We start from the raw sequence: 14,464 nt of genomic DNA, 5'->3' as shown, positions 1-14,464 counted from the left end.
GATTCAGCCGCATAGGAGGAAGCTTTTTGAGGGTAAGCCTAGTTACTCAGGCTGCAAATTTTATAATAAGCTTCCTATACATTTAAAGCGTGCATCCACCAGCATTCCTCTTAATAGATTTAAAACCGACCTTCAAAAATATTTTATAGACAAAGCCTACTACACGGTGCAGGAGTATTTGGAGGATCATTGAAGGAATCGCTACTATTTTAATTAGTAGAACTATATTTATATTTGTAATAATTTGACGACGTTCAACTGTTTGCTTGTGTAATAATGAGTACACTGTGTTGAATGGATTGAAAAATAAAATAAAATAAAATAAAAATAAAACATTTTGTTAGCTTAAAGCTGCGATTAGACCAAAGTTATTAACAAAATGTTAATAACTCAATCCTTATAGATCATATTATATTGAACCTAGCTTATCATACACATGATGAAGATGTGTGTTTGTCAACTTCCGTTCAATCTAATAGAATCTATAAGGATTAAGTTATTAACATTTTGTTAATAACTTTGGTGTAAACCCAGCTTGAAGATGCATACCTCTTCAAGGTCTTTGATTGAAACTATAGACCTTATACAAATACAGTAATAGACTGGCTTCTCCACACATGTGTGTAATCACTTGTCAGCTGATTTATGATGAATAACCTTTTTTCCAGGACCCTTTAATTCTATAGTCTGATTTTTACTCTAATATTGGCGTATGAAGGAGGCTCCTTTTTCCTTTTATATTATCCTTGAAATGCAAAATTTTCAAAAACCTTGTATATACGTCGACGCGCAATTTAAAAAGGAACATACCTGTCAAATTTCATGAAAATCTATTACCGCGTTTCGCCGTAAATGCGCAACATATAAATATTCAAACATTTAAACATTAAGAGAAATGCAAAACCGTCGACTTGAATCTTAGACCTCACTTCGCTCGGTCAATAATGAAACATTCAATTCATAATATCACTGAATAGGTTTAATAGTGTCTTCGATTTTTAAAAAAGGGTCCTGGAAACCGGCCCTGAGATTAAAGTTCTGTAAGATAATAATAATATTGAGTGTCCTGGCTGGCTGTGGTTTGGTATCGGAGTTTTCAGGTCCCACCTGATCAATTTCAGGGCCTCTTCTTCTTCTTTTGGTTCCTTTTCCTATCGGAGGTTGGAAATCATCACGGCAATTTTCACTTTATTGATTGCAGCCTTGAATAGTTCCCTTGAGCTGCAGCCATACCAATCTCTTAAATAACGCTGCCAGGATATCCTTCTTCTTCTCACCCACCTCTTTCCCATGATCCTTCCTTGCAATATAAGTCTCAACAGCTCATACTTTTCACCCCTCATTACATGACCCAAATATTGCAATTTTCTTCTCTTTATAGTCGCAACAACTTCACATTCCTTTGCCATCATTAACATTACATCCCTATTTGTCACTTTTCTTGTCCATGGTATTCTCCACATCCTTCTATAGCACCACATTTCAAATGCCTCGATGTTTTTGAGGTTTGACTCTTTCAAAGTCCATGCTTCCATGCCGTACAGCAATGTAGAAAACACATAACAATGCAGCATGCGTATTCTAAGTTCTAGTTTAATATCTCGGCTACACAGAAATCTTTTCATTTTTATGAACACCTGTCGTGCTATTTCCACTCGTCCTTTGATCTCCCTGGTCTGATCGTTCACTTCAGTAATCCATGCTCCAAGATACTTATATGCTGTGACTCTCTCAATAGGTGTATTGTCCACTACAATATTAATTGGCACTCTCTGCTTTTTCGAGACGATCATGCACTTGGTTTTCTTAAGATTCAGCTTCAACCCATAGTTATTGCTGTAGTTATTCACATTTTCCAGTAATTGCTGCAACTCATTCTCACTTCCCGCTATCCGAAGTGTGTCATCTGCATAGCGTAAATTATTAATAGTTACTCCATTTATGGAGAGACCAACATTTTGCTCCATTAATTGCGCGTCGACGTACATACAAGGTTTTTGGAAATTTTGCGTTTCAAGGATAATATAAGAGGGAAAAGGAGCCTTCTTCATACGTCGTCAATATTGGAGTAAAAATCAGACTATAGAATTATTCATCATAAATCAGCTGACAAGTGATTACACAGATTTGTGGAGAAGCCAGTCTATTGCTGTATTTCCATAAGGTCTATAGTTTCAATCAGGTACTTGTGGATGAGAATACTGCGTGAGGTCTACTGTTCACAGAACTACCAGTAATTATCATTTTAATGTCCTCCAGCGAGTTTTCCCAGGGATGAGGGCAATCGAATTTTTATATTATAAACCTACGATGTTCTGAATTTCGTGAGAATCGTTAGAGCCGTTTTCGAGATCCGGTGAAATACAATAGTATATTTCGCACCTAGAGCAGAAAATGAGATTTTTCCGGCTCGAAATCGGTTTTCAAGTCCGAGGCCGTAGGCCGAGGACTAGAAAAGATTGAGAGCCGGAAAAAACATTTTTGCCCGTGGTGCGAACGCTATTTTTCGCCACACACAAAAATAAACAATATAATATATATATATTATTCCGAAAGCAGAAGTGGAAGGTGATAGCTCTAGCAACTAGAGCTAAAATCGAATCTGAATATCAGGAAATTGTCCAAGTATTTTTATTTTTTATTCTGATTTGTCTAAATAACCTAAAAGATGATGTTCAATTATGTGGGAGGTTGAGTTCATACTTTTTTATTCTTTCAAATGACAATAAGATGATATTATTATAAATGTTTTAATTATTGAATAATGAACACAAATAATGAAAAGTTTTTTGATCAGCTGTTTTTTGATCACCTTTCTTAGTTCCAAGTTAGCGGCTAGAAAGGGTACTCTTTCCGGCCTATGCCAGAAAGAAACCTGTTCTGACTTCAGACGAGAGTCGTCTGCAAACAATGTCTTTCAGATCTACGTAGGGACTGGAAAACAGCTGCTTTCTGTGCAGTGTGGCGAAAACATTTAAACAGAAATTGCTCGTTTAATAGTATAGGATTCACCATAAATCAGCTGTCTAGTGGACTATAATACTACCCGTTCAAAAACATCGAACATCTTGAAAATGTACCCTTGTAAAGGGTACCGTACAACAAGTTTTCATATTGTTCCTATTCAGGTGTATTGTTTGATAACTTGACCTACTAAAATCTTGAATAATTTGAAATAGGCCTATAACCATCATTGGTAAATTAAGAACATTTATGCGAAATATCAGGTTAATCAGTTGAGTAGTTCACACGTGATGATGCGTCATTCGTGGATTTCCTATCCCGTACATGTAGAAAGCAATTCTTTCCTTTATTATAATATATAGATAACTAACACAACCATGAAGAACGTAACTACCCTCAACATTTTATGAATTTACTTTTTACCGGTTACAAAAGTTTCAACTTTAGTAAGCGGCGCTCATAAAAGAAAAGATATAAAATCCACATGAATTTATAATATTCTGATAATTTTAAGTGTCTAAATCAAAATTTTTGAAAAATGACACCGGTAGAAAGTTTACAAATTAATACCTGTTGCACAACCATAAGGATAAGGAATTAAACACGTGCAACTGGAAAAGCTAATCTCAGTTCAATTTTTCTGGAGAGAAATTGGCATTTCTATGTTGATAATAATTTTCCTAAAATTACGTTTTTAAAGATCATATTTCATCATCTAGAGTTTTAGATAGTTCACAATACACGTGTAATATAGGCTACCAATTGGCTTTACTCAGCCAACAAAATATACATGTTTTTCATCTCAGAACGAAGTTGTTTTGATCTTTATGACGTTCTTAGTGGCCTTGAAGACACCTGCAATTTGAACTGTTCATAACATCGTCTTGTACTGCTGAATTGTGTGCTAACGAACAATAAATTTTGAAACTTTTTTGTCGTACGAAAATTTTAAACCTTGATGAAGAAATATTACTAGGAGTTTGCTAGGAATTCCTTGAAACTTCTTCTACAATTAACTAATATTATCGGACTCTTGACACTTAAATTTATTATTCAAATCCCTCTTTATGATATAGGGAACACAACTTTTCAATTGATTGAATTTCTTCAAGTTAATTTACAAGATCTGGTCAAGTCTCTAAACTTCTTAATTTGAGCACTACTCAAATTCCAATTTTCAATAAAACGTTTTGTCGACTTTTAAATTTTCTTATTGTGAAAATATTGATGTGAAAGTCTACAAAGTTGTAGTTACAGTATTGAAAACTTAAAGAAACATTGCAGCTACAGGGGATCTACTACTATTACTCCTATCGAAATTCAGAACTATTTCAAGAATTCCTCTTTTTAGGATTCAATAACAAGTTCTAAGGAATAGAATATGGGGAAACAAATGAGTATTCAATATAAGTAAAATACACGTACAATATTTTCTTTAATAAAAATAAATAAAATAACACTCTCAATTTACATTTGAACTGAAATTATATAAAAAATCAACAACAATATTAGGCCCAATACGCGGCCCTGTGAGAAATTAAAAATACAAATTCAACTAAAGACCATAGCAAAAGTCTCAAATTGTGTTTCGCATGCATACAATATGATAGAAACTGGACCTGTTGAGAGATTTATTACAACACTTTTCGAGAGCACAAGTACAAAAGTCAAAAGTATTTCTCAAAGAAAAAAGTGGTTTTCAACACCAACTACTATTCTTTGGAGAATTTGGATCATGATTTCTGAAATAACAATATTCAACAAATTTATTCAATTAATTCCGTGATTATATATTAATACCATTTTTCGACATTATTCCTTCAAAATCGTAGCTCTATGTTGTGGTGAGGTTCAACACAGCTTGAAAAAGCTGACTAGATAATAAATACAAAACAGACAAAAACAATGATAATTTACTAATAATTAAATTAAATACAACAATTCTTACGATATTAATTAATAATAATATCAATTAATAATATATTGCACATGTGAGTTTACTGCTTCATCATGTTGTGTCAGTCTTGAAATATACAATCACTATTGGAGTGAGCAAGTGTACTCAATAAATGTGAAAAACTAAAGTTTTGACTTTTTCAAGATACTATCTCACATCGAGTATAAATAATTGTGAAAAGCTCTTTAACTGGAAAAATGAAAATATTAATATATTTATAAATTTATACTGGAGAAATAAAAATATTTACATATTTATAAATTTATAATCTCCATAAGAAATGTTCAATTTGTGGTGGATGGTTCGTACAATTTTCAAGCTTGAAAACTTAATATGAATAATTTTCAGTAGGTGAATGCTAAAGCCTGCTCACAAATCGTAGAGTAATTGCGGAGTCTCGTCAATGTCTAATCACTTCCACTTTAAATCAATTTTTAAAACAATTATTTTCTCAAAATTAATCTCATCATTCACGATTTTCTGGACATTACAGTAATAATATTACTTTCATTTGTTTTCCCCAAAAATTCTCATCAATCATTCAATTAAATAAACTATTGATGAATATTTCTTAGATTCATATGAAACACAATTCATATTTAATTTACCCTAAAAATTTTAAATGTTATCATCACTCCAGATTATTATTACAGTATAAATCAAAAACAGATAACATAATTAATACTTTTACAGTTTATTGGAATAAATTCGGAAACAACAGAATATTTTGGCTTGCGCATATTTTCCACTCCAATATTGTAATTTTTGTGTTGAATAAAAGAAAAATAAGTAGATGAGTATTATATTCGTAAAATTTCTATCCCTTACGCCAATCTAGCTCGTAGAACCCATAATAAAAGTCCCTTTTCTAACTAAACATTTTTTTTAAATATGCTATACTGTGATCATGATTTATTATCAAATGTAGTTGAAGCCTGGAATTTTTCAATAAGTTCAAAACTGAAAATAAAATAGAATACGACACAGTACAAAAGTGTGATTTACATTTTTACCGGTAATTTTACAAATTTACCGGTAACTGAAACAAAATAAAAATGATCAGATTACTGAGTAAATATTACAAAGACAACAACAGAAAACCCACAGATTAACCAATTCTCTCATAAATTTCAACTCACTTTTGAAAACAATAAATACTATCGCATGTCGCTCACAAAATAATAATCAACATACAAACCTACAACTAATACAACCGATTTATCCCTCAATATCATTACAAATTATAACATACAATACCAAATAAATAGTATCAATTGTGTTTTATTTAGGTACTTGTTATTTTTACTTTATTACAACAAAACTGACAACAGGATTCAGTTCCGTACAAGTTTCATAAAAAATAAAAACCAAATCAAAGACCCGGTTGAACTAAAGCCTGTTAAATTTTAACCGTGATTAATTTCACGAGAACTAATCAGAGAAGGCGTTTTTGAAGAGACGGCTTCTCTCATTGGTTCTCGTGGAATCAATCACGGTTAGTATTTAACCGGCTTTTGTGCAACCGACACTGAGTTTTTAAAAAAATGATTGGTAAAGTAATGAAACTTGAAACAACTCTTTTTTGAATGAATAACGAAATACAATGGAAAAATTGGCTATTTATGATCAGCTGTGAATAGAATAATAGAAATACCAATAACAATTATTTGAATTTTTTTTAGACACTCAAACAAGAGGAGGGCATTTCAAGCATCTTTTAAAATGAAACGTAAAATGTAGTAAACAGATTACTAAATAGATTAATATTTAACCGGCTTTTGTGCAACCGGCACAAAGTATTTTAAAATGTCAGGCCATCAATGATGACAATCAAATTTAAATATGATACTTTCAGGATATTAAGTAATAGCAAAAATCAGTCCTTTCTCAATAAAACAGGTCTATAGGTTGAAAAATCAAAGTTGTATAATATTATGTTGACCTATCGTGTAAATTAGACATTTCAGACAAAATATTAATTTAATCTCTCAGTCCATTTGCAGTCTACTCATACAGACTGCAGAGTAATGACTCGGGGTTTCAAACTCACATGACTAGAACATTTTTGAATCAATATAAGTGAAAAACAAATCACAATTGAAAATTTGAAAAAAACAGCAAAAATTGGAATAAGCATTTTTCTACCAGAAAAACAATGTTTGAAAAGTAGTTGTATAGTGAGAGGTTTCCAACAATAAAAAAGAATTATCGAAATAAATAAATAATGCAATAATTTATCAAAGTCTAGGTCCAAAAATAAAAAGGGTGCATTGGGTGCAGTGATAATATATCTACATTCAAACCATTTCTAATTTTTTCGTGAATTACTTCTTCATGTGATATTAGAGGATACATAAATTCTTTGGACACTCTTCTACTCGAATGATACATAATATTATAAAAATAGAAAAATAAATAAAAACAACTTCTGATTGATATCTTTCTTATGACAATAATAATTTGATATATTCATTCTTATCTATAGTTATATTACAAGTTGTGAAAGGCATTTGCTGTGTCATTATGAAAAATATAAAGACATCAAATATATATTTATAAATATTTTGTTTGTTAGTTGAGTGGAACAATCCGGTAAGTTTATTTCTATACTAACATCAATAAAATTATTACAGATTAGTCAGTGTACGATGATCTAAAATATAATCAACACGATTTTCAAATTCAAGTATGCCGTTTATAGCACTGTGTTTGTGAATATAGGCCTACCTAAGCAGCACTAACCTATGCTGTTTGCTAAAACTTCAATACTAAATATGTGCAAATTTACTACAAATTGTTTCAAAATTTTCTATCACAAACAAATAGAATGTTATGAGAGCTTAGCGCACTATCTTCAATTATAAGCCTGTTTGTGAAACAATTTTCAATTTTTGAAGTTAGCTCAAGTCCACACCAACATTTCTCAAGATTCAGAAAATTTATATTGTTTACCAACAATGTTCTTTATAAACATTTTATTCTCAATAACAATATATGAAGTCTTCTTGATGAAATCCTTCAGTAAACGTTTCCCAACTACAATTTATTACAATATAATTTATATATTATAATATATAAAATATAATACAGACAAATCACAACATCAGCACACTGATTAAAATAGCAAACAGCTCGGTTATTTTTGGGAATTGGAATTTCTAAGGACATCTTTCATTTGGGACAAGAAACTATTCATACCACCTATAAAATAAATTATTTAGACGCACACACACACAAACACTCATACTAGTGTAGACAGAAAGAAAGGACACTCACTTTATTGTAACTAGTTTTTGTACGATTTCAACAGCTGATTTCTATATAATTCAAACAGCTGATTTCTATATTATTAGAACAGCTGATTTCTATGTATGAAGGAAGCGGTGGAAGCCGTTGTTATCTTATCTCTCAGATAAGTTCAGAGACATTCGCTAAGTATCGCCATATATGAGTATAAAATTCGCTTCCCGTTGGTTAGGAACCCATCTAAAGCTGTAGGTTCACTTTGAAAAAGGTCTCATTAAATATTCAGTATAAGTGAGCACCACTCTATTAATCTAATTCTCATTTAATAAGAAAAATCGCTGATCAAAAACTAACTTCTTTATTGGTGAACGTTATTAGTTGATTGCACTCTACCGTTGCTACACAAAAAGCAGCTGATTTGTAGACCATTCACACATGAAACGCTGACTCAGAGATTTGTCATTCTATACCAGAAGGTACGTTATACGAATAAACGACAACCTTGGAAGAATACTATTTATTCTTCTGAGAGTGTTCACAGATTTTCATTCTGATAATGAGTGAACCCTCCCATAAGAACCAAAGGTATTTATGGTCGTTGGTCGTGGTCGCATAACCTTTAATAGGTCCAGTGAAGTTCACAACACTAATCGTCAGCATGAGCGGCAAGCATTGGTGTTACTTGTAAGAAATACAAACAGCTTCAAACTATAGAAGGTAGAACAACATAAAACTACAAACAAATGATGAATGTTCTACCTTCCATTCTATAAGCCTTGCATTTATACATCTTGATTGTACGCAAAAATCAGTTGACCAAAACCCAACTCCTTTTATTGGCAAACAAAGTTGTTGCTACATAAAATTAGCTAATTCCAAGTTCATTCAATCAGCAGATTCCAAGGCCGTTCATTTATAAAGTCAACAGATTCCAAGGCCGTTCACACAGAGTAAGCTGATTCCAAGGTCATTCATATTATAAAATCAGCTGATTCCAATACCTTTCATATAAAAATCAGCAGATTCGAAGGGCTTTCCAGATTTCATTCACAAATGAAAACAACAGATTTCAAGGCCTTTCCCACAAAAAACTGCAGATTCCAAGCTCATTCACATAAAGTCAGCTGACTCCAAGGTCATTCGTATAAGTCGAATGATTACAAGGTGATTCGTATTAGTGAACTGATTCCAAGGTCATTCGTTGAGTTAGCAGATTCAAAGGCCACTCACACGTGAAATCTGCAGATTCCAAAGTCAGCTGATTCACACATGAAAGCCATTGGTTTGGTCCTCCAACAGTTAGCTGATTTTGGCGCGCTTGGGAGACAGGTGTAGATCGCTGCATGAGACATAGAGTGCGTTGTCAGCATTTAAGGAAATGCCTCCGTTGCAGGCTGGTTCGCCGCCCCCACCTCCCATCTGGTGATGGTACTCAATCACACCCCCACCTCCTCCACCTCCCACCACACCACCTCCCGCTGGCGAATCACACTTCTGAAAGTCAAAACAAATTGTTCTTGATCCAATTCAAATCATCATTATATTTGCATTTTCAGTGATAAATCATGCTATTAAAGCCCGCCGCAAAGTGGACCGACGCTGATCCACGCCACTCCAACCCACGCCGTGGAAAGTTTTGTAAAAGCATTGCTAGCAATGGAGCGCCGCAAACTGCACCCAGCCGAGAACATTCCACGAAGTAAATATCCACGTGTGGATCGGTTTGTAATTCGTTCACAGGTTTCGTGGAACGGGGGTCACTCGTTCGTTGTACTGCGCATGCCTACAACTAGCTCATGCGCCGTCAACTACTCTGCTCGCTAGACCTTAGTCCTTAAGCTGCGTACACATATTCGCGCTTCCAACCCGCACCGAGCACGCTCCTCCCTCGTACCGCCCTCGTACCACCATCGAACCACAGTCGCTCCTCCCACGCACCCATCATGAACGTTACGGAAGATGTTAGATCTTCTCGCGTTCCCCGGTCGAACCACTGTTGCTCGCCGGTCGATCAACAATCGCTCTGCTGGAGTGACGTTCGTTGCGGAGCAGAGTGACAGTCTGTACGCACCTTTAGGCCTACCTCGCTCTAGTCCTTAGACCAGTTATAGAATAGACACGCGGGGAAGTCTAGCCTCTGAAGCCAACATCTACTGCCATATCGCCAAATCGTGACGTCATCATCGGATAGAAAACTTTCAGATTGTGTCTATTTCAGAAGGATGTAAATTATTATTCATTAAAATGGTAAACTCCAGCTGCGCTCCCGCTGAAATAGACACAATCTCCTATGGAAAACAATGTAAACGAACTCTACAGAAAAACTTTCTATCTGATGCTGACGTCACGATTTGGCGATATGGCAGTAGATGTTGACTTCATCGACTTTCAGTATGAATATACAATGGGCCGTGTCTATTCTATAACTGTTTTAAGGTCTAGTCAGTCTGGTTCAAGTCTTTCTAAAAGCAATCAGCTGCTTTGTTCAACAGTCTATTTCAGACATGGATAGATACGGAAAAGGCGCATGCTCACAACTGTATCATACTCTCAACTTATTTTTTTACAAACTATACTCTGCCGGCTTTTGGTCGGGTTTTTTCGGCTATACTCGGCTTCTGTCGAGTTTTTTCGGCTATACTCACTCGGCTTTTGTCGAGGAACGTGGACCGTGGGTTGACTTTGCAGTGACAGACCCAGCCCGTTCGTTTGACCTTGAACGTGGATAAGCGTGGGTCGTCGATTGTGTGGTGTACTTTGCGGCGGGCCTTAGGGCCCCTTCACACTTAGCTATGCTACGCTGAATTACATATTTGGACTAAATTTTTGAAATACATCATATCCCAATATTGAAAGCTATGCTGATAATAGTATTCATAAAACCATGTTTAGTATGTCATTTCAATGAAAAATCATGTTCTTCTTCTTCTTCTTCTTCTGCTAGTGCCTATTCGTTCCGAATATTGGCGATCAGCCTGACTATGGCTATCTTATTTCCTGAAAAGTTAAATTCATGAAAAAAGAAAAATCATGTTAAATTCTCCTATCTCAATCAAATCTTTAGATATAATCATTCTCAAAAGCGAATTTCGTTCATCTCTATTTCCTAAGTAATTGAATTATTTTATAAGCAACTGTCTCACTGTTGAATCAACTACAACTAGCGTTTAAACCTAGTTTAAATCGACAGTCAGGTGAAGAGGTTATAACTAATCCGAAAAAGAAGGCCAGCTTGTTCAACAGATTTTTCATAACTTCATCCTCTTCAAACTTAAATTCACAATCTCTTGATAAATGTTCTGAGCTCTTGAATAAAGCGAAAAGATGTACATCTACATTCAATTTCAAAACTGTTTCTGAGAAGAGTGTTGTGAGTATCATAGCAAGATTGAACAGCTCCCCCTCCTCGGGTTGGGATGAAATTCCATCTTCAGTTATAAAAGCATCCAAACATCTGATATCAGGACCTCTAACTTATATTATAAATCTGTCATTGAAAACTGGCGAATTCCCAAGTAAGCTGAAATATGCTATTGTGAAACCCCTATTCAAAAAAGGGGATCAGAAAGAACTAAATAATTATCGGCCAATAGCAATTTTGCCAGTTTTTTCCAAGATTTTTGAAAGAGTTGTACATGAACAACTCTCAAAATATTTAGAAATAAATAACATCCTGTTCAAAAATCAACATGGGTTTCGCAAAGGTCATGCAACTAAGGATGCTGTTTTTAATGTTGTAAATGATGTGCTGGAGAGTTTGGATCAGAAAAAACATGCAATGGGGATCTTCTGCGACCTCTCCAGAGCTTTTGACATGGTTAATCACCACCTGTTGCTTTGCAAATTGGAATATTATGGCCTGGATATCTCAGCTTTAAATTTCTTTAAAAGTTTTTTATTGAATAGGAAACAGAAAGTGAAGTTACATGATAACAATGGGATAAGCTATTTTTCAGAATGGAGAAATATACCCTGCGGTGTACCACAGGGATCTATTCTTGGCCCTTTGTTATTCATAATTTATGTGAATGACCTTCCAGACAATATCACGTCCAATGTCTTTCTTTTTGCGGATGATACCACAAGTATTGTGACTGGAACGTGGGAAGAAGTTGTCCAGAGGACTGAAGAGACTATTAATCAAATGAACATCTGGTTTCAGGCTAACGGTCTTTGTTTGAATATAAACAAAACCAAATTATTGGATTTCAAGTTGACTGAGACCAGTAAGTTGAGTGACACAATCAGCCAAAAGATGGATGAGATTGTTCAGGATGAAGTCTGCTTTTTAGGAGTCAGAATCAGAAACTGTCTCAAGTGGAATGATCAAGTGGATCACATTCTGAACAAACTCTCAAGTGTCTGCTTCTCTTTGAAAGTACTGAAGAATATAGTTGGAACAAAAACACTATTGAATGTCTTCCATGGCTATTTAATGTCGATAATTCAATATAGCATAATGTTCTGGGGTAGTGGAAAAAATAATCTCAATTCTGTCTTCAAAAAGCAAAAAAAGCCCTCAGAATTGTCGACAACTTGAAGCCTTATGAATCTTGTAAAAACTCTTTTAGAAGACTTAGCATTTTAACAGTTCCTGCACTGTACTTTCTCGAAATTGCAACTATGACGAAGAAAAACGAGAAGATATTAAGAGAGAGTCATATCCATCATAGTTACAATACTAGAAACCAGATAGTTCATCTTCAGTACCCGCAACACAGAACCGCAAGCTTAGAGAAAGGGCCACATTATAGCGGATTAAGAGCTTATAACTCTCTTCCTATTGAAATAAAATGTATTGAGTGCCCAAAAAGGTTTAAGAATGCAATAAAAGCTAAATTGATCGATGCATCTCCGTACAGTGTAGAGGAAAGCTTCAACTGTTGGCGCGTGTAGGTATTTTTTGCTGGCATATATTTCCAACTACTTTGTATGTTCTGATTTTCTTCTTTTTTTTTCTCTATTTTATGATTACTTTTTTTTTTTTAGTATTGTACTCAATACTTTTTGACGTGTCATATACTACCAAGCTTTGCTTGATTATGTAGTGTTACATGACGAAAATTAAACTAAACTAAACTAAACTAGTGAGGTCCACGTTATAATGGCATTGGAGAAAGATAGCAGAACACCTTGCCGATCCTCTATCTTGTCAATGCCTTCTATAGACGGTAGCTGATACTGGTTTATTGATGTGATATTAACTGTTCATTATTGTTTAAGATAATCAATTATATTTTAAAATAATTTCATAATGATTAAGATGAAACACTTTGTTAATTAATTATTAATTCTACATTGTTGAAAGACGATCTGGCAACAGGGCGATGCGAGAAAGCGATAGCGCTATTTGCTTTGTTGAATGATAGACAAGGATAATAATACCATTGCCATCATCAAACACTGCCATTATAATGTGGACCTCACTATATAAACTTGTCAACAGCTGAGTCATGGACTTTGCGCTTCTTCAAATCTTCATTTGTCCCAAAAACATAATTACAATGAAAAAAATGGTTATAAAGAAAAAAGTAAAATACAATATAAAATGAAAAAATAAAAATACCATTAAATAAGATTATACATAACTATATTAAAAATGGGAAGTCCCTGCAAGGTTCGGGGGACCTGAGCGCAGAGGCCGAGTGTTTATAATGCTCAACAGTACAAGAAAATAAGAATGGGATATTATTAAGAAATAGGGAAGAGAAAGAGTGAGTGAGGAAGGGAAGAAAAAGAGCAGAGTGAAGGCATACGGGAAAGTGAAGAATAGTTGAAAATTACATAAAAAACATGAGAAGTCTTTATACTAAGCTATGAGGAAATTACATTGCCAAAATTACATTGTTCGAGATTATCCATGTTTGAATCTCAATTATCAGTTTTCTATTAAATTTACTAGTGATAAAATGGTTAGGAATAACATTGATGAGCTTTGATACCTGATATAAAAATTGTTTTCTACAAATTGATAAAACAGTATATGTAATTTGAAAAGTAATAGATGTGGGACGGAGGTTATACGGTGAAACACGCAGGTTGAAAAGATTCAAATGTTTATTTATGTAGATGATTGAAGTATAGCTGCCTGACAGTTAAAACATCTAGCTCACTAAACAGGTACTCACTTGGATAGAGTATGGGTTTTCCCAATATAGCTCTTATAAGGTGTTTTTTAATTACAAAAAGTTTCTCCAAGTGGTTTGAGTATGTTTCACTCCAAATAATAAATATGTGCGTTACTACTCTGTTTGCTATTTCTTATTTTGCTTATATCTAGGACCAGAGAAAACTTAT

At 34.1% G+C, this 14,464-nt stretch overlaps 1 protein-coding gene across 4 annotated transcripts in view; it reads right to left on the bottom strand.

The window, feature by feature from the left end:
* Positions 1–4,371: 4,371 nt before the first annotated feature.
* Positions 4,372–14,464, bottom strand: part of LOC111050406 (DNA-binding protein RFX2) — a 72,971-nt gene continuing 62,878 nt past the window's right edge. For all 4 annotated transcript variants that reach the window (XM_039440209.1, XM_039440210.1, XM_039440211.1 and 1 more), the window contains one exon: positions 4,372–9,661. In XM_039440209.1, the coding sequence (XP_039296143.1) occupies positions 9,467–9,661 (195 nt within the window). In that variant the 3' untranslated portion in view covers positions 4,372–9,466. The remainder of the gene's footprint in view (positions 9,662–14,464) is intronic.

Source organism: Nilaparvata lugens, chromosome 13 (genome assembly GCF_014356525.2).
Source record: "Nilaparvata lugens isolate BPH chromosome 13, ASM1435652v1, whole genome shotgun sequence".
NCBI classification, from domain to species: domain Eukaryota; kingdom Metazoa; phylum Arthropoda; class Insecta; order Hemiptera; family Delphacidae; genus Nilaparvata; species Nilaparvata lugens.
The sequence above is the reverse complement of the archived record's forward strand: the minus strand, read 5'-3'. Positions and strand labels throughout refer to the sequence as shown.